This window comes from Heteronotia binoei, chromosome 21 (genome assembly GCF_032191835.1).
Source record: "Heteronotia binoei isolate CCM8104 ecotype False Entrance Well chromosome 21, APGP_CSIRO_Hbin_v1, whole genome shotgun sequence".
NCBI lineage: Eukaryota > Metazoa > Chordata > Lepidosauria > Squamata > Gekkonidae > Heteronotia > Heteronotia binoei.
Window position 1 is genome coordinate 73,749,986 of NC_083243.1, and position 25,157 is coordinate 73,775,142.

Sequence of the window (25,157 nt, forward strand, 5' to 3'; positions counted from 1 at the left end):
TATCTTTAATGTTATTCTCAGTCTTTGATATGATAATCATAGCACTAAAGAGCCAAAAATGATTGATGGAGTCTTATTTAGATCATGCAGATGACACGAATTACCTGACATTTAGCCCTTTTCCTTGTAGGAGGGAAGCATAATGGCACCAGCATGAATGCATATGATAGCTTACTAAAACTGCTTGTATTCATGCTACATGTCTGAATATAGCTATTCTTTACCATGAAGGTAGCAGAGCTTACACTCTGACTAAAGAGAAAAACATCAGTATTTCTCTTAATAAGTATATAATGTCTAAATGGCAGACAACCATTGAACATGAACATATGAAGCTGCCTTATACTGAATCAGACCCTTGGTCCATCAAAGTCAGTATTGTCTTCTCAGACTGGCAGCGGCTCTCCAGGGTCTCAAGCTGAGGATTTTCAAACCTATTTGCCTGGACCCTTTTTTGGAGATGCCAGGGATTGAACCTGGGACCTTCTGCTTACCAAGCAGATGCTCTACCACTGAGCCACCGTCCCTCCCCAACCATCCAAAAACATTAACCATTCAAAAACATGATCTGGAAGGCTGAGATTACCAGGCATGTATATATGGGTGTTTATTGCTCTAGATTACATATACCATAGAATCAGAGTTGGAAGAGGCCATACAGGCTATCTAATCCAACCCCCTGTTCAATGCAGAATCAGCCTATAGCATCCCCAAAAAGTGTTCATCCAGCCAGACTGCCAGTGAGGGGGAGCTCACTACCTCCTGAGGCCTGTTTTGTTTATTTATTTATTACATTAAGCTTATATCCCGCCCTCTCCGCAAGCGGACTCAGGGCGGCTCACAACATTACATTACTACCATTAAAACCAATAAAACATAATTACATATTTAAATTATTTAAAACCATTTCATGGTGCTGTGTTAATACAGTACAATATAGGCGATTCTGAAAATTCGGTGGTGACCACCAGTACTCTACTTGGTGCTCTATATGATGTCCAGTGGCAGCTCTCTCTCAGTTAGATATCGAAGGCCTGTCAAAACAATTCGGTCTTACAGGCCCTGTGGAACGTAGGCAGATCCCACAGGGCCCTTATGGCCTCCGGGAGAGCGTTCCAGAGTTCTGGTGCTGCCACCGAGAAAGCCCTGGTTCGTGTCACACGCAACCTGGCTTCTTTTGGTCCTGGGATGGACAGTAGATTTTTCGTCCCTGAATGCAGTGCTCTCTGGGGGATATACGGAGAAAGGCGGTCCCGCAGATAGACAGGTCCCTGACCATAAAGGGCTTTAAAGGTCAATACCAACACCTTGAAACGAATTCGGAACACAACAGGAAGCCAGTGCAGCTCTTTATAAATGATTTGGATGAAGGGATAGAGGGAATGCTTATTAAATTTGCAGATGATACTAAATTGAGAGGGGTTGCAAATACATTAGAAGACAGAGTCAGGACACAGGATGATCTTGACAGGCTGGAAAACAGGGCTAAAACAAACAAAATGAATTTTAACAGGGATAAATGTAAAGTTCTGCATTTAGAGAAATCAAATGCATAATTATAGGATGGGGGAACTTGTCTTGGCAGTAGCATGTGTGAAAAGGATCTAGGAGTCTTAATGGACCATACACTGAACATGAGTCAGCCGTGCGATGTGGTGGCTAAAAAAAGCAAATTCAGTTGGGGGCTGTATCAACAGAATTATAGTGTCCAGATCACATGAAGCATGGTATTGCTTTACTGTGCTCTGGTTAGACCTGACCTAGAGTATTGTGTTCAGTTCTTGGCACCACAATTTAAGAAAAATATAGACAAACCAGAACATGTCTGGAAGAGAGCAATGAAGATGGTGAGGGATCTTGGAACCAAGTCCTATGAGGAATGGCTGAAGGAACTGAGTATGTTTAGCCTGGAGTGGAGATGTCTGAGAGGTGATATGGTAACCATCTGCAAGTACTTGAACGGCTGTCATAAAGAGGATGGTGTGGAGTTGTTTTCTGTGGCCCCAGAAGGTTGGACCACAACCAACGGGTTGAAATTAAATCAAAACAGTTTCCAGCTAAACATTAGGAAGAACTTCCTGACAGTCAGAGCAGTTCCTCAGTGGAACAGGTTTCCTAGGGAGGTGGTGGGCTCTCCTTCCTTGGAGGTTCTTAAGCAGAGGCTAGATGGCCATCTGACAGCAATGCTGATTCTGTGAATTAGGTGAAAATATACAGTAGGCTACACAGAGGAATGAAGTTGCAACCAACAGAGTGGTACGTTTCATTTGGTTGCATGATTCTGTGAATTAGGCAGATCATGAGAAGGAGGGTAGGAAGGGTTGCATCAATGCTTAGTTCTTGTGGCAATTTTTCTCCAGGCCAGATTGTCAAGGGATCCTGGAGGTTTTTGCCATCTTCTGGGCATGGAGCAAGGGTTACTGGGGATGTATGTGTGTGTGGGGGAGGTATTTGTGAAGTTCCTGCATTGTGGGTTGGACTAGATGATCCTGAAGGTACCTTCCAACTCTATGATTCTATGATTCCCTTGGTAGTTGGCTCCACTGTTGAACAACTTTTATTGTAAAAAAAGTTTTTCCTAATATCCAGTTGGTACCTTGCCACCCTTCATTTAAACCCATTATCGCAAGGCCTATCCTCTGCTGTCAATAGGAACAGCTCCCTGTCCTCCTCTAAGTCAGCGGTCCCCAACTTTTTTGGCTCCAGGGACTGGTTTGTGGAAGACAATTTTTCCACAGATGGGGGGGGGGGGAATAGTTTCGGGATGATACAATTGTGCACTTTATTTCTATTAGTTTGGTGTGGTGGTTAAGTTGTGGACTCTTATCTGGGAGAACTGGGTTTGATTCCCCACTCCTCCACTTGCAGCTACTGGAATGGCCTTGGGCTAGTCATAGCTCTCGCAGAGTTGTCCTTGAAAGGGCAGCTTCTGGGGAGAGCTCTCTCAGCCACACCCACCTCACAAGGTATCTTTTGTGTGGGAGGAAGGTACAGGAGATTGTGAGCCTCTCTGAGACTCGGAAAATCAGAGTGGAGGGCAGGATATAAATCCAATGTCGTCTTATTATTATTACTACATTGTAATATATAATGAAATAATTATACAACTCACGGCCTGGTTGCTAACAGGCCATGGACTGGTTCTGGTCCATGGCCTGGGGGTTGGGAACCCCTGCTCTAAGTGATAGCCCTTCAAATACATAAAGAGAGCAATCATGTCCCCCTTTAACCTCCTCTCCTTCAGACTGAACATTTCCAAGTCCATCAGCCTTTTCTCATAGAGTTTGATCTCCAGGCCCCTGATCATCCTACCACCAATATACCATGACACATATGACAGCTGGACCATTTTATAAGAATAAGACTGTAGATTTATACCATGCCCTCCTCTCTGAATCAGAGTCTCAGAGCGGCTTACAATCGCCTATATCTTCTCCCCCCACAACAGACTCCCTGTGAGGTGGATGGGGCTGAGAGAACTCTCACAAGCAACTGCTCATTCAAGCACAACCTCTGCGAGAGCTATATCTAACCCAAGGCCATTCCAGCAGCTGGAATTTTAAAGTGTGATTTTTCTGAATTCTGCATCTGGAGTATGGAATCCTCATCAGATAAAGACTCAGATGAGAAAGGAACTTAGCATCCAACACCGCTATGGAAGGAGGCAGCTGACATGCCTCAAGGAACCTCCTTCGATGTTCCAGAAGAATCCCAGGAGCCTAAATACGGTAATCTTTCTTACCTAGGGATACAACCCTTTTCCTCTGACTTGTACTCTGAACCATCCACCCAAGAGACTGCTGTAGCATCTAAGATCTCTCTTGAGCTGTCTCCTCAACCCTCACAAAACCATGAAGCACCACCTCAACACACTACTTGCAGTTGTATCCAGGTATAGCACAATTAGGACCCAGTAGCCTGCTCCTGGAAGGGCTGGGCTTGCACATTCATCTCCTTGTAGTAGTATTAAGGCCTCAGTTCACCCTCAGCCTTCACTTGAACAACACCCAGGGCTTTCTTTGTAGCAAGAACTGATGCAGCCAATCCTCCAAGAGCTTACAGGGCTCTTAGTACAGGGCCTACTATAAGCTCCAGGAGGACTGGCTACATCAGGGATGTGTGGCCTAATATTCAAAGAAGTTTCTACTACAAAAAAGCCCTGACAACATCAATAATATAGTATCATTGGATCCAGCTGCAATAACTTGACTCCTGCCTTGAGCATCTCAGTTTTGAACAGGATAAGAAGCAAGCAACAAATCATGGCATATTGTGTGGTATTAAAAATTATTTTGAAAAGAACTACTTGCTTCATGGTGGGACAAAGCCCTAGTTCATACATTTACCCATGGCAATTCAGAAACAGCATGGTGGAGGAGCAATGCAAGTCCAACCTGCCCAGTACAGGTGGCTCCTATTTTAAGGCTTCATCTATTCCAGGAGTCCCCAACTAGGGGTGCCAGCATCCTGGTGGGATTTGGTTAACCCCTTTGAATTACAGCCCACCTCCAGGCTTCAGAGATCAGTTGCATGGAGAAAATGGATACTTTGGAGGGTGAACTCTACAGCATTGTACCCCTTGAGTTCCCTGTTTGCCCCGTCTTCCATCCCCAAATCCCCAGGAGTTTCCCAACCTGGATCTGGAAATCCTACCCACCCCCTCTCCTGCCAGTGACCAGGAGGGACCTGGCAACCTTATCCCCAACCTTGTTGAGCCTGCGGGCACCTCTGGAATTCTGATACAGAGTGTCAGGCAAAACCACAATATTATTGGTGGTGCATGTGCAGAGTGCAAAACAGAGAACTGTTCAAGAGTATACTCTGGGAAGACGTTGAGCCACACACCAGCACCTACTATAAAAGTAGTGTATTTACAAACTATATACAATACAACTAGTGCGGTGAATAACATTAAACTGAGTGACAAAGTGCTACGCCAGGAACCAACTCTCGACTGAGAGAAATACTGTCTGGAAGGAGGACTCAATACACTGACACACCTCCTAGTCCGACAAACATAGCATGCCCAATAATTTCACAACTCTACAGTGTTCATTTACATTCAGACACTTTGTGAATAAGTCAGCAGCGTTTTCATCAGATCTGCACTTTGCCAACCTCCCCCAAACCCAGGAACTTGTTTCACACACCAGTCCTGGTTTAGTAAAGAGTTCAGACAATCAGTCTCAGAGTCACTGTGATTCAGCAGGGAGTCATACTCTCTCTCCCTTGCTGTAAACTATGCCTGCCTCTCTTCGCTCTCCAGCTTTAACACCTCCTGATAGGAGTCAGGGTCAGGCACACTTACAAGATTGACTTCTGGAAATCCATATCTCTCAGGAGGAATACCCTTGCTTATTCTGGAGGATACCCGTGGCCCCTGACTAGTACTGGGCTCACTCCCTCCTGAAGCCACCTCCTGAGCTGGAGATTCAGGTTCTAGTTTTACCTCCCATTGCTCTGCCTCAGAGCTGCCCTCTGAGCATGGCAGTAAAACAACACTTTCACTTTCTGAGCCGTGCAGTTTTTTCCAGCTGCAGTGCTCATTAAAGTTTGCTGACCGGCTGTATGTTATCTTAGCCTTCTTATTACAAAAGCGATAAGATTTCGTACCTGGCTCATAGCCCAGGAAAGTTAAACATTTAGCCCGATCACCTCCCTTCCTCCGGTGTTTTAAAGGTATATTCACCCATGCTTGGGTACCAAACACCTTCAGAAACCCCAAATTAGGCAGTTTCCCAAACAACCTTCTGTAGGGGATATCATTTGTGGCTTTTGTCCACTCTATTACAAATATAGGCAGCAGACTGCATAGCCTCAGCCCAATATGTAAACGGTAGACCAGCATCTTCCACCATGGAGCTCTGCTTTGCTACAGTACAGGCTTTGCTTTTAACTTTTTTGCACACCTGGCAATCCAAAAAGCATTCACATGGCTTTACTTTTAAATCTGGCAGCAAAGACAGGGCCTTATTTATAGCATGGAAGCCGCAGTGCCCTAGCCTGCGGTGGAGTAAATGCACACACCTGTCATGTTCAGGCACATTTGTTACCTGAGCAGCCCTGACAGACTCACTCCCCAGCATATAAACATTGTCTACCCTGTGGCCAGTAGCCAGCAACTTCCCCCCTCCTCCAAGTATCTTACAGTATTTCCGAGTGAACAGTACATCAAGCCCTTGATCATTTAGAGCACTGACACTCAGTAAATTAGACCTCAGAGAGGGTACACATAATACATCCCTTAATTTACAGCTCAATGAAGGAAAATTAACAACTCCTTCACACTGCACAGCAGCCGTTGACCCATCGGCCAGCCGCACGTGGGAGAGTTTGAAATCTTTAGAGTCCCGCAACAAACCTCTCTCATTGCATAGATGACTCGTAGCTCCTGAGTCAAGTATCCACAGCGACCCAGCACACGCTGCAGATGATGTAACCAGCCGAGCTTGCTCCTGACTGTTGCTTGTGGAATTCTGACTCCTCTGCCTCCGTCATCTCTGCCTTCCAGCCTCAGGACAGGCACGCAAGAGGTGAGATGCAGACCCACACCGGTAGCAACGCCTCACAGCCAACGCTCTCGGCTCTGCCTCCATCTTTGGCTGCCTACCAGAAGCACGGACCGGCACTCCACCAGATGCTTCTCCAGACGCTCCTCCATATAAACGCTCACCAGCTGACATTCCTGGATGGATAACAGCAGCCACTCTCTCCTGGAAGTCATATAGATGGGCACAGACGTAATCCATCGTCAAAGCAGCCACATCCACCGTCTCCAGCGAAGTAATGAGTGGAGAAAACTCCGGCGGGAGGGAAGATAACAATATGTAGACTCTGTCATCATCCGCAATCACTTTCCCCCGGGTCTCCAACTCGACAAAGCAGTCGGTCAGGCTCTTAATATACTGTCTCACACACCCACCAGCTGGCATCAAAGTGCGGAACATCCTGCGCATCAAGGCCATCAGGGAGCTGGCAGTAGTTCTCACATACACTCCACTCAGAGCGACCCACGCAGGCTTTGCAGAGTCCTTGCCTCTCACATAGATAAGCTGGTTGTCCCCGACACACAGCACAATGTTTGCAAGTGCTTTCTCTGCTAAGACAGTCTCATTTGGAGTTAACACAGCAGGGGGGTTACTCACGTAAGTCCACAGACCCTCACGCTTTAGGAAGTGTTCCATCCTCAAACTCCACACAGCGTAGTTGGTAGACGTGAGCTTCTCCACCATCACGGCAAACTGTTGTTGAGCCATCACTCCGACTCCACCAGACAGCTGGCTGCCGTCCTCCCCCTCGCTCTCCGAAAGAGATAGCTGGAATTCCTCAGCACTGTCCTCCACGGCGTCTCTCGCCTCCGGCTCCACCACAGCGTCCTGACAGCTCTCAAATAACCTCTGCGCAGTGGAACCAGACTGGGCCCATAACCCTATTGGTGGTGCATGTGCAGAGTGCAAAACAGAGAACTGTCCAAGAGTATACTCTGGGAAGAAGTTGAGCCACACACCAGCACCTAGTATAAAAGTAGTGTATTTACAAACTATATACAATACAACTAGTGCGATGAATAACATTAAACTGAGTGACAAAGTGCTACGCCAGGAACCAACTCTCGACTGAGAGAAATACTGTCTGGCACAGTAGTCCTTAATATATACAGTACAGCCAATCACAGCAGTCCATACAGTTGCTGACTTCAGCAGGTGCTTTCCCCTGGTAACAGTCCAGCCAGAACCAGCTCACTCACAAGGTTGATCTGACCTGACCTGTCAGATACTGTCACTGTAGATCCACCTGCTTCTTCGTGCTTCTGTCATGCTGTGGAAGGAGGACTCAATACACTGACAAATATGGCCACCACAGGAGGCTCAGTCAAACACACAAAAGAAGCCTTAGTGCAAGGAGAAGAGAGACAATATTTTAAAAGTGCACTGGGAAAGAGGAGGGAAAGAGAATAAAACTAGCCTTGTGGCGGCAGCTGCCATTGAAACAATGTTCTTTTAATTTGCCCAGCAAATTGGATCGTCAGTGGCCATTCAGAAGCCCTGCTGGGGAAATGCCCTCATAGCTCTGTCCTCTTTCCAAAAACACCGGGTGCATGCCAGTTTGGTGTAGTGGTTAAGTGTGCGGACTCTTATCTGGGAGAACCAGGTTTGATTCCCCACTCCTTCACTTGCACCTGCTGGCACGGCCTTGGGTCAGCCATAGCTCTGGCAGAGGTTGTCCTTGAAAGGGCAGCTGCTGTGAGAGTCCTCTCAGCCCCACCCACCTCACAGGGTGTCTTTTGTGGGGAGGGAGATAAAGGAGATTGTGAGCCGCTCTGAGACTCGAGTGCAGGGCGGAATATAAATCCAATGTCGTCTTATTATTATTATTATTATTGACAGGCATTATGGCACTCACCAGGGCTTTTTTTTAGCATGAATGCACAGGAATGCAATTCCAGTTGGTTTGACATCGGGGGTGTGGCCTAATATGCAAATAAGTCCCTGCTGGTTTTTTTCTTTTTAAAGCCGTGTGAATCAATGGTGATGTCAGAGGTGTGGCCTAATATGCAAATGAGTTCCTGCTGGGCTTTTTCTACAAACCAAACCCTGGCACCCACAGACACCACACTGGGAACCCCTGATCTAACCCAATGGCCATCACCATAGTATTTTTAAGACATTGAAGACAACAGTGAAGTTTTTGGAGTAGAGTATTTATAGCTTGAACCCATACAGTCATATGGAAGAAACTCTGAATTTCAATTAAACCTGTTTCTATGTACAGAGAAACAGAAACATAGAGTGTGTTCACATGGTGACTGGTTGCAAGTGGATTTTGCTATTCTTACACAGTAAAAATCCAGTTGCAAAGCATGTTATTTAGGTGTATCTGAACACACTAATAAATTAAGCAGAGTGGAGTAAAATGATACCATCACTTTGTGTGATCTGGACACTATCCTTCTACTGATGCAGCCCAAGACTGCATTTGCCTTTTTAGGTACTGCATTCCACTGTTCAGTGTATAGTCTACTAAGACTAGATCTTTTTCTCAAGTACTACTGCCAAGCCAAATCTCCCCCAGAGAACCTTCTGTTAACCATTACACTTCTTCAAAAATACATGAACTTCAAACAAAAAAAATGATATACTGAACATAATCTGTCAATATATGTAAAAAGTGTCTAAATAAACAATATGCTCATACATGAATGCATACACACACATAAGAAGAAGAAGACTGCAAATTTATACCCTGCCCTTCTATCTGAATCAGAAACTCAGAGCGGCTTACAATCTCCTATATCTTCATTCACCACAACAGAAACCCTGTGAGGTGGGTGGGGGTGAGAGGGCTCTCACAGCAGCTGCTCTTCCAAGGAACAACTCCTGTGATAGCTATGGCTAACCCAAGGCCATTCCAGCAGGAGTGGGGAATCAAACCCAGTTCACCCAGATAAGAGTCTGTACACAACCACTATACCAAACTGGCTTTACCAATAAGCTTCTGAAATTGGAAGGTTACACTTCTATTCTAAAATGAATTATTAAATATCTAACTATGTAGCAGTTATTTTTCTGCCCTGATGCATCTTGCAAGTTATGAGAAGAAATGCACATGATACCATTAAGCTAATAATGAAATAATTCGATACTTGTTTTATTTCTGGTATAAAATTAAAATCCAATTTACAATTAGAACATTTCAAATGAAATATGGAAAAGAGATACTTCACTGGCTCTGTCAGTGCAGTGGAGAGAGGGTTCTGCATCCTTATGCTCCCAAGCACCCCCATTCTAAGGTACTGCCAATATCTAGAATCTCACATCTCTTTGGAAAAGGGCAAATAGGTGCTTTCACACATAGTGAGTAATACAGTTTCATAGAACTTTAGCAATCATTTGCAAGTGGATTTTCCCATTGCAAAATGGATCAAAAGTGGACTGGAAGGGTATTATTCAGCATGTGTGAAACTAGTGAAAGTAATCTAACTTAGCAAATCAAAGAATCAGGAAAGAAAAACAGAATCAGCAGAACTGTGGTGGATGCTATAATTAATCGTACTCCCCAGTTCAGTGGGAAAATGGCAAGGAAGAGGTCTCTAATACAGTCCACATTGTCAACCTAGGACAAAACATAGCTTGAGGATATGGAGCGATAGCTGTTTGCCCTGCAAAGCAACAACACTAATATTGGACAAATGTAATTTGTTCTATTCACAAAAGTCATGTAACACTTTTCTTTAGGACCAATAAAATATGACAAAACAATAAGATCAGGTTTCATCAGGCCGGACGTTAACAAGGGGAACAGGGAGATATTCAGGACAAGTTAAGGTCCTCTTGTCTGCATGTCATGTGAGGTGTTAAGCCTGGACCCCTCCTCCCTCGAAGGACTAGTTTGGTACCTTGGACAAGGGGATGGCAGACAACCTTCTTTCTCAACATCTCACAGGGTCACTCCTCTAGACTTTTACCTGGTCTGCAAAAAGGATCAAAATAGGTCCTACAATCACATGGAATCATCAAATACTGGCCAGAGGCTTGTCTGGGAAACTAATCCTAAAGATACAAAGGTCTGGTTTTTGGCAGTTCTCTTCCCCCCTCTTTTAAATCCATCAATGCCAAAGATTAATTTCCAAAAAAGGCAGTACAACTCACCCATTCCTCCACTTTGCCTGACTTTCCCTTACTTGGTTTATCCTATGTGAATCTATAGTCAAAATCATTTTAATCCCATAACACCCCTTTGTAATAGTTTCTTGCTATGTCTGTTAGAGGTCACCAAACATAATAGACATTTTCACATGAACATTACATGGGAAAGTTATGAAGCTTCCCTGGTTCAAATACATTGTTTCATTCACATTATCACAGCATTGTTCGAGCAGCAATTACATTACTGCTCAAAGTTATATTAACCACGCTCTATCCAAGAGATGATGTGTATGTGTTTAGACGTCCACTGACTTACACCTCCAGCTACAAGGTTGGGTACACTTGAGTTGAACACTGGTTTGTTTTGCTCATCTTCTTGTCTCTATAAGCTACTACCTTTATTTTCTGAACTTGTTTGTGTGTTTAGAGTGCTCTTCAATTGATACATTTTTATTTTTATTTCTTTAACTTTTATTAATAAAAACCATTTCATTAATTAAGGTCTGATTCATTTGAGAGTTTGACTGAGGGAAAAATTCCCGTAAGCATAGCTGGAGATCCTGCTTGTTGCCCCCTCTTGCTTGTTTGGGTCTCCTAACTAATTCCCCCAACAAAGTCAGGAGATCCTCACAACCACTTAGGGTATTTGCAGACGGGTGTTTGCAGACTTGATTAAATTAGGCAGTTGAGTGGAGCTGGTTTCAAATTGCACATTAGTTGTCTGAGAAGAACAAAGGAAAATGGCAGTCTCCATTTGAGAATATAAAATCCTGTGCAGCAAATGGTTACTATTCATTCCATTCATTATTTGTTCTGCAGTTTGACTATATTTTTGAACTTCATTTGTGAAGGGTAATGTTTAGTTACAATCAAGTGGGAGACTCACAAAGAACTCCCATCCACTCCCCTGCAGATCCCACCATCACCTTCCTCCCTCACCTTCACTCTCCCATTGTTTAAAAACATATTTGGTATCAGTTTTGCATATGTTCATTGTATTTCAAAATTAATAAAGTAAAACATATCCAAACAAAATTCCAATCTGGAACATGCTACTGGAAAATAGGAGGAAAGAATACATAATTCCTTTTTGTGATATGGACAACTCTTCTTTTTTTCAAAGCACCCATGCTACAAAGAAACCTGCACCTGCCAGACTGGAGTAACCAACCTCTCAGAAAACACCAGATCTTATAGACAGATTTTTATGCATTTTGAAGAGGGAGCTTATTATATATCTTGTTTCTTAATCACCATGTTAAAAATGTGAAGTACACTAAGATATTACAAAATAAAACCAGGATATAAGTGGAAATTGTCATTAGCTAACAATAAGATATTTTGTGCCATAAAGTAAGAGCAGTGGTGGCAAAAAATAAACCCAAGAACATAGCCCTTGAAAAGCCTTGTTGGAAGAACCAATTAAATCTGAATTGGGGATCAGGAATTTAAGGACATAAGAACATAAGAGAACCATGTTGGATCAGGCCAATGGCCCATCCAGTCCAATACTCTGTGTCACACAGTGGCCAATAAAAACCAGGTGCCATCAGGAGGTCCATCAGTGGGGCCAGGAGACTAGAAGCCCTCCCACTGTTGCCCCCCACCCAAGCACCAAGAATTTATTTTCACCAGTATAAGTGTGTGGTGTTAGTTGGGTATATTCCTTTTAATAAAAGTTCTCCAGTCCAAGATACAGAAATAAATCCCCAAATTTCAACTCAACATTTTGGTATCCAAGCACTAAGTCCTGTTTTCAAAGGACTACATTAACTGCCTGAACCATGTTTTAGTACAATGCACAGTCAGTCTGGTCCCCAGTAATCTTAAACTAAATATTTACAGACAGATTATTCTGAGATCCACACTTGAGGGGGGAGTGGCTCTGACCAATATCCGGTCAGGAGCTTTTGCCTAACGCTCTCCCAGCTGTCTCCAAAGTTATATCTTTTTTCACCCCTTTAACTATATTTTTTGAACTTTTGAAAGATGCCTCCGAAAGGGGGAAAAAAACCAAGCAGAAGGAAAAAAGCTTTCAGCCTTTAACTAACTTCTTGGAACAGCCATCCACCTCCCACACAAGGTTGGGGAGAGATGAGGAACCAGAAACTGAAGATAGCCCTCTCACTGTGAATTTATTGTCTCAAGCTATGTCTAAATTAAGACAAGAATTACGAGAGGACATAACTTCTATGCTTCAACCAATGTGTCAGCGTCTGGATGAATTAGAGAATTCTTGTAAACTGGCAACCCAGACCGCACAAGAAGCCTTAAAAAAAGCTCAAGAGATGACTTCAGATGCATGGACGAGGGAACGAGTTTTAACAATGGACTTTCGTAGCCGGGAGCTGTGCTTAAAATTTAGAGGTTTTAAATCGGATGTGGAAGCTGAAATGGACTTATATATATTCATGGCAAATTGGCTTGCTGAAGTAACCCACCTGGAAGTCAAAATTCTCCCACTCATTCAGAAAGCATATCATGTTGGAAAGGTATGTGAAGACAATTCGTCTTATACCAGAGATATTGTGGTGCAGTTCAAGGATTATAGAATGAGGCAAAGAGTCTTTGCAGAGGCTAGGGAGAGGGGAGGCTTCGACTACCAGGGGTTAAAGATTCAGGTCTTTCCAGATCTTCCTCCTGAATTTTTAAGAATCAGAAGAGACCTTAAGGACACAACTGCCAAATTGCGGGACTTAAAAATTAAATATAAATGGCTACAATCAGGCAAACTATGTGTCCAAAAAGGCTCCACTTCGTTTACAGCTTATGACGCAGCCTCGGGTGAGATACTACTCTCTAAATTAATTCCCTCCTCCCCTACATCAAGAGTTAATAAGAGAAAGGAATCCTCTCCACTCGTTCCTCCAAGGACAACCCGTGTGTGTACTGAGGAAGTTCATGTCAATCTGGAAGAAAATATGGACTCTATTTAAAAGACACTGAAGCAACAAGAAAAGGGAAAAGCTGAAGAAACTTATAATTTATATTTATTGTTTTTTCTTTCAGAATTAAAGGCTGGGTGGGGTCAGCTGGTGAGAGCACCTGGGTAACATCCCTCCTTGTTTAATTCAGCCCAGGTGAAGAAAGAAGGACTTTCTTTTCTTTTTTTTTCTTCTTGACCTTAATTTTAAGGTCTCCAGGGACTGAGATATATAGTTAGAATTTTTTCTTTATGGATTTTTTTTTGAGAGTAGAAGGAATTATCAAGCTATAGAAGAAGAAGGAAAATAAGAAGTTATATTGAATGCTTGTGGTATTAAGTTTTAAAAAATCTGTTAGGGAAAGCAGCATTGTTAAGCTTAATTATTCCTCTGCTATAAAAAAATAGAAAATATAAATAGACACATATATATATTAAGTGGTGTGGAATGGTAACATATGAGATATTTTTAAGTTGCGTTGTTTTTGATTTGTTATTATGGTACACCTACCTGTTGGAACAGGTAGTAATTGTAATGAGTCTATAATAAAAAAATTTGAGTATGAAACAGACAGATTATTCTCCCCACCTTGTAAGAATAAAATTGCAATAAAGAATACCTTTTTGGTTTTCATTTTCTTTTCATAAGAATCTGATAATGGTTTCTTCTTTTCCTGAGCTGTTTCTTTGGAGAATAAGTATTCAAATTCACCAGTATCATATATGTTGGGTTCTTCTAATGATTCCCACAGAGTTGGTCCTATGCTTTGGCTAAAATGAGAAAAGAAAAATCAAAGTTGGTCCAAAACCGCAGATTTCCTTTACCATGTATATATATCAATATTTACTGCCACTACACTTAGGCTGGAATACAATTCAGATAACAGCTCTGTCCCTAAGCCTTAACACTGCTCTACAGCTTTTACACAGTCGATGCACTTGTTACAGCGAAATGTTTATGTAATTTCTGTTAAGTCTGGATCATGCAGACGCAGCTATGACATTTTCCTTTTCCTTTTATTCCACTGAGTCTATTGTGCTGCATCTGACTATGAATACATAAAAACTGGAAATCGGGGGCAGGGGGGCAAGTATAAGTAGAAAGCAAGCACAACCTAGCCCACCACCAGTGACTGGCAGTATTTTCCATGCTCTTCAAAAATACAGCAATACTAGAAGCACCATTAACTACCAATGCCTGCTGAAATGTGTGATTTCAAATTACCCTGGTTTCCTCCCAGCTTCAGAAGTAAATTCCCACTATATCAAAAGAAACCTTAAGGATTAGATACAGGGTTAGAGTACAGGGTACACTAAGGAACAAAGTTCTCTCTGGCCTCTACTGACAAGCAACTGATCATTTTCTTCCAGCAGGTGTCACTCACATAACATTTTATTCCTGCCTGTCATTTCATACCTAGTACTCAAATGTTCTTGTAGACCTGAAAGGGTTAACTTGCTGAAATTCAAAGAAACTTAACAATATTCATACAATAATATCAGGTTTTAACATGTTTTCTACAGTGTAAACAGATTCTAATGTACCTTAAAGTAAACCTAATTAAAATTTAATGAGGAAAACATTCTAAAATGCTTTTAGCATTGTTCCACATTTTAGAGGACTTCCGGGGGAGGAAAATGCCGAGTTGAGCTGCTTCTCATAATGGGAGCAGGCTGGAACTTCTGTTCGGGGTAGTGGAAAATAAATTAATGCCTACTGCCTACTTTTCTCAGTTAGAGAATAGTCCAAGATATTCCTTTACTCACTTTCAATTCTTTGGTAAGATCTGCATTTATATACAGTTTTGCATGCTGATCCATATATATTGCTCTTGTCATTTTTATAAATTGTTCCCCTAGATTGATTTTTCCCATTACTGCAAACATAAAGTCCCAATTCAAGTTGTCGAAGGCTTTCTCTGTGTCGACAAAAAATAAGGCCGCTTCCTTTTCTGGATGCTTCTCATAATATTCCACGACATTAACAACAGCTCTGACATTGTCTCTTATTTGTCTTTTAGGAAGAAATCCGGCTTGGTCTTTGTCTATAAAGTTGATCAGATATTGTTTCAATCGCTCTGCTAAGATTCTTGTATAGATCTTATAGTCATTATTCAACAATGAGATTGGTCTATAATTCTTTACATTTGTGGTATCTTTATCTTCCTTAGGAATCAAAGAAATTACAGCTTCCCTCCAAGTCTTTGGAATTTTCCCTTCTTCTCTTATCGTATTTAACAACTTCAACAGTTTGGGTATTAATTCATCCTTAAGAGATTTGTAAAATTTTGATGTGAATCCATCTGGCCCTGGGGCTTTACCCTCTTTCATTGCTTTTATTGCTGCTTCTACCTCAATTTTCTCTATTGGGTCAGTTAATATCTTTTTCATGTACTCCGTCAAAGGTGCCACCTGGATGTTTCGTAGATACTCTTCCTTTTTCTTTGCTTATGTTTACACCTTTGAATAAATTTGCATAATATTTAAAGAATTCTCTTTTAATTCCTTCTTGATCCACTATTGTTTTCCCATTTGTCATAATTTTATTTATAGTTTTATTTTCTTTCTTTTTTTTTAATTGCCAGGCCAAATATTTACCAGGTTTGTTCGCACTTTCAAACGATTTCTGTTTCAATTTTTTTAAATTCCATTCTAGTTCTTTATTCAGCAAATGCTTAACTTGGGATTGTAATATCGTAATTTCTTTTATTAATTTCTTTTTCCCTGGTTTTTTTTTTCAAGTCCCTTTCTTTTTTATTTATTTTATTTTGCAATGCTGACAACTTTTCTTCTTTTGCTCTTTTGTCTTTATTATTCAATGTAATTAATAGTCCCCTCATTACTGCTTTGTAGGTGTCCCATACTGTTTGAAATTCCATATCCTCCGTTTCATTTATTTGGAAGAATGCTGCAGTCTCCTTTTTTAAGAATGACACAGTGTCTTTATTTTGTAGTAAATCCTCATTAATTCTCCATCTTCTTATTTTCCTTTGCAATTTTGTAGACCAACATATTGGATTATGGTCCGCCCAAACCTTTGGCAGAATCTCAATTTTTTTTGTTATGAGGCCCAAGCTTTGGGAACCCCATAACATGTCTATTCTAGAGAAAGAATTATGTCTTGCTGAGAAAAATGTATAGTCTCTTACTTCAGGGTTGAACTTTCTCCAAATGTCTTCTAAATTTTCCTGTTTAATCAATTCAAAGAAAGAATTGGGTAGCTTCCCTTCTTTATCATTCTTCTTTTGACTTGATCTGTCAAGATTATTTTGTATTGTCCCATTAAAATCGCCCATCATCAATACCTGATCATATGTCTTTTCATCCATTTGTCAATTTATGTCTTTAAAAAATTTATCTTACGCTCCATTGGGTGCATGTAGTCCTAATAGTAACGTTTTTTTCACCTCTATCATCACCTCGACAGCAATATATCTTCCTTCTTTATCTTTAAAAATTAATTTTGGCTCAAGTTGTTCTTTGATGTAAAAGACCATCCCCCTTTTCTTTTGCTCTGCTAATGAAAAAAATTCCAACCCCAAATTTCTGTTCCACAAAAATTTACTGTCTTTGTGTTGTATATGAACTTCCTGTAAACAGATTATATTACATTTTTGTTTTTTAATCCAATGAAATGTTCTTCTTCTTTTCTGTGGTGAATTTAGTCCATTTATATTCCAAGATAGTAATTTGTACTCCATTATGATGTTGATTCTTTGTTTTCTTCAAAAAAGCTATGCATCTCTTGTTCGCTCCTTATTGTAATCCTCTTGCCATTTTGTTCAAATCCAAGACCCTCCGGTATTATCCATCTATATCTTGTGCCCTCTGCACACAGCTGGTCAGTTAGCCTCTTGTATTTCTTCCTATCACTGATCACTTGTCTTGGTAGCTCTTTCATTATTTTAACTCTGCTCCCTTCTATAGCCCAGGCTTTTTGGTACCCTTTACTCAAGATCCTCTCTGCCACCTCTTTTGACCTTAATCTTATGACAATGTCTCTTGGCAGGCCTTTATTTTTCGCGTATACTGAGTTGACTCTATAGGCGCCCTCCAGCATACTCTTAAATTTATCAGGGTCTTCTTCTAAGTATTCAGTGATGATGTTCACCATATAGCCCTTTAAATCTGCCTCTTCCTTTTCAGGTACCCCTCTCAGACGAACTTGTGTTTCCATCAACTTACAGTCATGTATTATGACCTTCTCTTGAAGTTTTAACAAGGCAGAGGCCTGTGTATCCACTTTCACCTCTACCTCCTTCACTCTATTTTGAGTCTCTTCCTTAAAACCCTCTATCTCTTTCCTAAGTTCTCCAACTTCTTTTTTAAAGTCTTTTTTCATTGCCATTTGCAATTTGTCCATCGCTTTTAACATTTTCGCCTCCACAGCATCAAATTGGAATTGCATCTTGTCAAATGATTGGGCTCTTGCACGAGTTATTCTTTCTACTGACATATAAAAAATCACCAAACCTTGAAAAAATCACCAAATAAAATTTAGCACCCAGTCCAATAGCTTAGAACAGGTTCTTTCAAATGAGACTAATTTCGTTTTCCTCCCATCTTCCTAAGCAAAGATATTGAATTTTGACAATTTTGACAGTTTTTCTCCCTTTTAAAATGGCAATCGTTCTTTCTCTATGGTAAAGTTCAAGTCTAGAGAGGCCTTTCTTGGTCTTGGTCTCAATTCCTTCCTGGTTCAAAGGTCGGATGTCACAGCTTTTTTAATCCTTATAGGCTCTGTATTATTTGCCAGCCCCTTTTACTTTCACTTCCTGGTACAGCTTGCTCTGATCTCATGTCTAGGTCTCGCAGTCTTTGAGCTTCATGAAGAAACCGAAACCACAGGAATCCATAACAATGTATCTTTTCTTCAAATATCTTTCAAGGCTATTATTTTTCAGCATCCAATTTTCACAGGCTGAACTCTCCTCCTACTATGCCCCCCACTCAGCTCAGTCCGTTCAAAGTTCAACAGTTTGTGGGCATGTATACACAACAAATCTCTATTCTTCCTTATGCGTCACCAACCACAGACTGCCAGCTCCCTCTCTTATCTTCAAATTCTTTTACTGCTGTTCACTTCCAAAGCCACAGAGCTCAGCTTAACAAGGTAAAGGGTTTTTTTATTCAATTATGCTTTGCCTTCGTCTGTTTATAATCCACTCAATGTTTAAACTGTATTCAAAGTCTCTCAGAGTCAAGATAAGAATAGATTAATGTACCTTGTAGATATTCACAACTCCCCGCCTCTCGTTATCTTGCAATTAAAGTTAGTCTGCTTTATAATGTTTGGATTCCGACAGGCTTGAGTCAAATTAATGACTTTAGAATCACTGCAGATAATGGTTGACAGATCCCATAAACGCCGGACATCAAGAACTGAAGGAGACAGCTCCCTGGCTCCTCCAGATCGATATCAACAGCTAAAGGAAAAAAAACATCGTCTTGGATTAACCCTTGCCTAGGGTTAATGGGCATAGACCCCCTTCAAAGAGGTCTTTAATACCCTGAACAGTGAAAATAGAATCCCCCTTTGTTAGGGAGCTGCAGCCTGTCTTCCAGCCAAACCGGAAGCCCCGCAAGGATGTCCGTTATCACCACTGTTGTTTATAATGACCCTTGAAATTCTACTACAACAAATTCAAAAAGATAAAGAAATAGAAGGTTTAAAAATCAGAAGATTCTCTTATAAATACAAAACTTTTGCAGATGATATAGTGTTCATACTGGAGAATCCGATTCAAGTGTCACCATTGTTGCTAGCTAAGATAAAAGAGTATGGAGAATTAGCAGGATTATATATAAACAAGGAGAAATCGAAATTCTTATGTAAAAATATGCAACCAAATAAAATAAAAGAACTACAAAGGGTGACGGGTTGTGAAGTCACAACCAAAGTTAAGTACCTTGGAATAGAGATAACAATGAAGAACATTGATTTATTTAAAAACAATTACGAAAAACTGTGGTGTAAGATGGACAAAGATTTGATGAAATGGAATAGGTTTAACTTGTCCTTACTGGACAGGATAGCTGCAATTAAAATGAATATTTTGCCAAGGATAATGTATTTGTTTCAAACCATCCCAATTGTAGAAGATGCAAAACAATTTAACAAATGGCAAAGGAAAATTTCTGATTTTATTTGGGCCGGAAAGAAACCAAGGATAAAGATGAAGATCTTAACGGATGCCAAAGAGAGAGGAGGTTTTCAACTTCCTGATCTGAGATTGTATCATGATGCAGTTTGTTTGACATGGATAAAAGATTGGCTAATGCTGTTAGACAAAAAACCTTTATGGCTAGAAGCTCACGGAAATAAATTCGGCTGGCACGCGTACATGTACTATGGGAAGAATAAAATGGATGGTCTTTTCTCTCACCACTATGTTAGAAATACTTTACTAAGTACTTGGACAAAATATAAGAAATACGGTGACGAGAGAAAACCGCTGTGGATAGTGCCAGCAGAAGTAATAAAAATAACAGCTGAATCCGATGAAGAAAGAGAAATGCCATATAATCAACTGCTCAAGATTCAAGGAGACAAAATTGAATTAAAAACCTCGGAAGAGCTAAATAATAAGTATGATTGGTTTCAAATGCAACAAATTAAAAGCTTGATGGAAAATGACATAAAATCGGAGGGAATTAGACGAGAACAAACAGAACTGGAAAGGGTCCTGCTAGGTGATAATGAAAAACTGATATCAAAAGTATATAAGTTATTATTGAAATGGTCTACAGAAGAAGAAGTAGTAAAGTCTCAAATGGTCAAATGGGCAATCAATGTGAACAGAGAAATACAAATGGATGCATGGGAACACCTTTGGAAGAACTCAATGAAGATATCACCTTGTCAGAGTATAAAAGAGAACTGTTTTAAGATGATGTATAGGTGGTATATGACTCCGAAAAAATTGGCTAAGATGAGCAAGAAAATGTCGGATAGATGTTGGAAATGTAAAAAACATGAAGGTTCTTTCTTCCATATGTGGTGGACATGTGATAAAGCGAAAGAATACTGGAAGATGATACAACAAGAAATCTCCAAAATTTTGGGCTATGATTTTAAGAAAACTGCAGAGACGTTTTTGCTTGGATTACAATTAGAAAAATTTCCAAAGGAAGACAGGACTCTAATTTCGACCGGTGTCTAATTTACCATTTTTAGGTAAAATCATCGAGAGGGCAGTGGCGTTGCAGCTACAGAGATTTCTAGATGACGCTTCTGTCCTAGACCCGTGCCAGTCTGGCTTCCGACCGGGCCACGGGACGGAGACGGTCTTGGTCGCCTTGGCAGATGACCTCCAACGGCAACTGGATCGAGGCGGTGTAGCAGTGCTGATGCTACTAGATCTGTCGGCTGCATTTGATACGGTCGACCATCGGCTACTGATCCACCGCCTCGCCGACATTGGGGTTAAGGGGTCTGCTTTACAATGGCTCTCCTCTTTCCTCATGGGTCGGGGACAAAGGGTGGCGATCGGGGGTGAACGATCCCAGAGGCGCACACTAGATTGTGGAGTGCCTCAGGGAGCAGTCCTCTCCCCGATGTTATTTAACATCTATATGCGCCCCCTTGCCCAGATTGCCAGGAGGTTTGGGCTGGGCTGCCACCAATATGCGGATGACACCCAGCTCTATCTGCTAATGGACGGCCGGCCCGCCTCCCCCCCGGAAGACCTGGATCGGGCGTTACAGGCTATCGCAACGTGGCTTAGACTGAGTGGGCTGAAGCTGAATCCGGCAAAGACAGAGGTTCTCTGTGTGGGTCGTGGCGCTCCAGGGGGGGAAATATCCCTCCCGACCTTCGATGGTGTGCAGCTAAAGGCGGCGCAGCAGGTGAAGAGTCTGGGTGTTTTACTGGAGCCTTCATTATCAATGGAGGCCCAGATAACAGCCACTGCCAAGTCAGCTTTCTTCCATCTGAGGCGGGCAAAGCAGTTGGCCCCTTTCCTGGAGCATCGGGACCTAGCAACGGTGATCCATGCGACGGTCACCTCACGATTGGACTACTGTAACGCCCTCTACATGGGGCTGCCTCTGTGCCGGACCCGGAAGTTACAGCTAGTGCAGAACGCGGCGGCCAGGCTGTTACTTGGTCTCCCAAGATGGGAACATGTACGGCCGGGGCTACGCGAACTGCACTGGTTACCGATTGTATACCGGGTCCAGTACAAAGTGCTGGTTATCACCTTTAAAGCCCTATATGGCCGAGGACCAGCCTACCTGAAGGACCGTCTCTCCCCGTATGAACCCCAGAGAGCACTGAGGTCAGTAGGAAAGAACAGACTGACTACCCCTGGGCCAAGACAAATTAAATTACAGAATACTCGCTCTCGGGCCTTTTCGGCCGCAGCCCCACATCTCTGGAACCAACTCCCAGAGGAGGTGCGGGCCCTGCGGAACCTTGATCAGTTCCGCAGGGCCTGCAAGACCACCCTTTTTAAATTAGCTTATGAATAACTGAAAATCCGCCATCAGCATCAACTAGAAGAGTGTCAAGGATAGCGTCATAAAATGTTTTAGTTAATTGTTTTAATTCAGGCTTTTAAGGTTAGTTTAATGTTAATTTAATGTTTCTAATGTAACTGTTTTACTGTTGGTGCACCATTGGTCACCGTATTGTTAGCCGCCCTGAGCCTGCTTCGGCGGGGGAGGGCGGGGTACAAATAAAATTTATTATTATTATTATTATTATTATTTGGTACCTGCTATCAGCTGCTAGGACATTATACGCGCAGCTTTGGAAGCAAGAAAAAATACGGAGAAATGGGACTGGACCATGAAAGTTTTATCGTGGTGTGAAATGGACAAACTAACTAGAACACTAAGAGACTGTGATTTAGAGATATTCAAAAGGGAGTGGAGGAAATTTAAAGGATATATAGAGAAAGAGTGGAAAGTAAAAAGACATTGGACAATTTTTTAGTAGTAAGAACATATATATTGAATTTTGATCAGTTAGTAGTACCTTTAGTATTGAATTTGAATTTATAACCTCGGGGAAGTCAACATTGGAGGGAGGGGGGATTGAAATGTCATATGGGCTAATACTGAAATAATTAAGAAATAATTAAGTTGTGTAATCATATGCTATTAATAAATTGTTAAAACACGAGAATAGTCCAAGATATGTACAGGAATCTTTGAGGAGATTTACCTTGGCTAAAAGGGAGTCCCGGGGGGGGGCTCCTTTGAGGCCTTGAGGGGTCTCCAGGAAGAGTTGCATTGTCATCATCTGCAGAATTTCTTAAAGTCATTTATTTGACATAAGCTCGACAGAATCCCAAACTTCTTGGACATTACTAAACATCTAAAGCTACACAAGTCTGGTGTGGATCTGGATGATTGGCAGAAAAGGTACAGATTACTATCTTTCATTCCGGTACTATTTACAGTTAAACAGAATAAATTCAAAAGGTGGAAATTGGAAATCTAGAAAGCTTGGAAGAAGAAGGGAGGAAGAGGTGAAATTTGGACTTTGTAAATTTAAAGGACAGCGCTAAAAAGTGGGAAGGAATATATTGTTTGGTCTACTTGCGGTTTTGAAAAAAGAGCACCATCATCATAGACCTGCAGCATATACAATCAACACAGGAAGTACGTCAAGTATCATGAGATCTCTCTACCAGTGAAACGAGATTTGGTGGCAAGTAAAGCAGGAAGTAGCAGATGAAAAGCCTACTCTAGGACTATAATACCATAGAGAAACATTGGCGGCCATTGCAAGGAGGTCAAAATTAAAATAATATTTTTAAAGTGTTCGGCACATTAAAAAATGTTGGAATTAATTGAGATGATGATATGAAAATAAATACTATTGGACATATTGCTTATAATGGACTTTAGAAGCCTTTAAAATTAGAAAGCCCCTGAAATTGGGGCTGACCATAACCCAATAATGTGAATTACAAAATTGTCGAAAAAGTTTAGAAGATGGAGATTGAATGAAGATTTACTACAAATAAAGAAATAGTGACATATCTAGAAAATGAAACTAAAGTTTTCTTCCAAATAAACGATAAAGAGGATATAGAATTTCAGACGGTCTGGGATGCTTATAAAGCTGTAATGAGAGGAATATTGATTACATTGAATAACAAAGAGCAATTGCAGTCTGACAACTGTTTCTACCACTCAGAACACAGACCAGCTTTAGGCTGGTGGAAGCAGACTGATCCCAACCTTTCCCTTTCAAAAACAACACCCTGTGGAATCCCTCCTCCCTAGCTGAAGTTAGAAGCTGCACAGGGACTGGTGATCGTAGGGAAGAGGGGAATCAGTCTCTTTAGTCAACAGAGCCTCAGGTGGATGTGACTGATAGTCTGAAAGCAGCCAGTTCTGAAACAAGAGCAAATCAGGTCCCAGCAGTATTGTGAGCTTTGGGGGTTCCATGACTCATTCATATTCTTCCAGCAGTGTTGCCCAGCAGGAGAGAAGACAATCTGCACTGGCAGCAGAAATAATACTGAAAATGGCACAAGTCAGCACCTGCTTATATAAATAAAATTCTCCCTTCTGTTGCTTTAAAAATCTTCAAATTAATAAAGAAGCAATAAGCAATGAATGCATATCTCCTTGCAGAATGTAACCTGAATCTATCCAGACCATGTAAAATGAAATGGAAAATCCAATAGGTGACTCAACTCCTGGCAAAAAGTGACTTCAATATTTTGTTTTATTTGTTTGTCTTAATTTTTCTTTGAAGAAAGATGGGCATTTAGTTATCAGAGCTCATAGCTATAACAGACCATGAGTGAATCTAATTTTTAAAAATCTAATGAAAAAAGACGCCTCTGATAGTGTGGGCAACACCATACATTGTGACATTTTCACCATCATCCTAAGCACAGTTACGGTTTTCTTAGTCCATTGAAGTCAATGGGCTTAAAGGGCTATAACCATGCTTAGGATGGCACTAAGAATGCCAGCCTCCAGGTGGGACCTGGGGATTACAACTCATCTACAGACTTCAGAGAGCAGTTTCCCTAGATAAAATGGATGCTTTGGAGGGTGGAGTCCTAAGCTCCATTCTCAAATTTCCAGGAGTTTCCTAACCTGAATTTGGCAACCCTACTCCCGCATCCCCCACTGGTGGCAGGACAGACCTGGCAACCCTAGATAGTACAGTTCATTTCATATGGTAAGTACCGTATTTTTCGCACCATAAGACGCACTTTTCCTCCCAAAAAAGTGGGGGGAAAGTGTGTGCGTCTTATGGAGCAAAGGTACCATACGTACCTTCCTCGGGGGCGGGGGGGTGATCCGCTGCCTCCGTCCCGGCGCTTCCCGCCCCTGCCTGCCTGGCTCCAGCTCTGACGCTTACAGCAAGCGCCAAGATCGCTCCCTCCGCCCTCCGATCCCAGCGCTTGCTTTAAGCATCAGTGCTGAAGCCAGGCAGGCAAGCAGGGAGAAAGCATGCCGCCCCCTCCACAGCCAGCGATTGTGAAGCGCTGGGTTTGCGGAGGGGGGGCTTCCTCTTTCCCTGTCTGCGTGGCTTCAGCTTGTGCTATCAGCACAAGCTGAAGCCAGGCAGAGAGGAATCCCCCCCCCCCCCGCAAAGGCAGCGCTTGGCGAAG

General features: G+C 41.8%; 1 protein-coding gene across 1 annotated transcript in view; it reads right to left on the reverse strand.

Annotated features, from left to right (window-relative positions):
* FMN1 (formin 1) overlaps nucleotides 1-25,157 on the reverse strand; it is a 266,553-nt gene that overhangs the window by 164,342 nt on the left and 77,054 nt on the right. Inside the window, exon 5 of the mRNA XM_060262294.1 lies at nucleotides 14,190-14,340. Coding sequence (XP_060118277.1) covers nucleotides 14,190-14,340 — 151 coding nt within the window. The remainder of the gene's footprint in view (nucleotides 1-14,189; nucleotides 14,341-25,157) is intronic.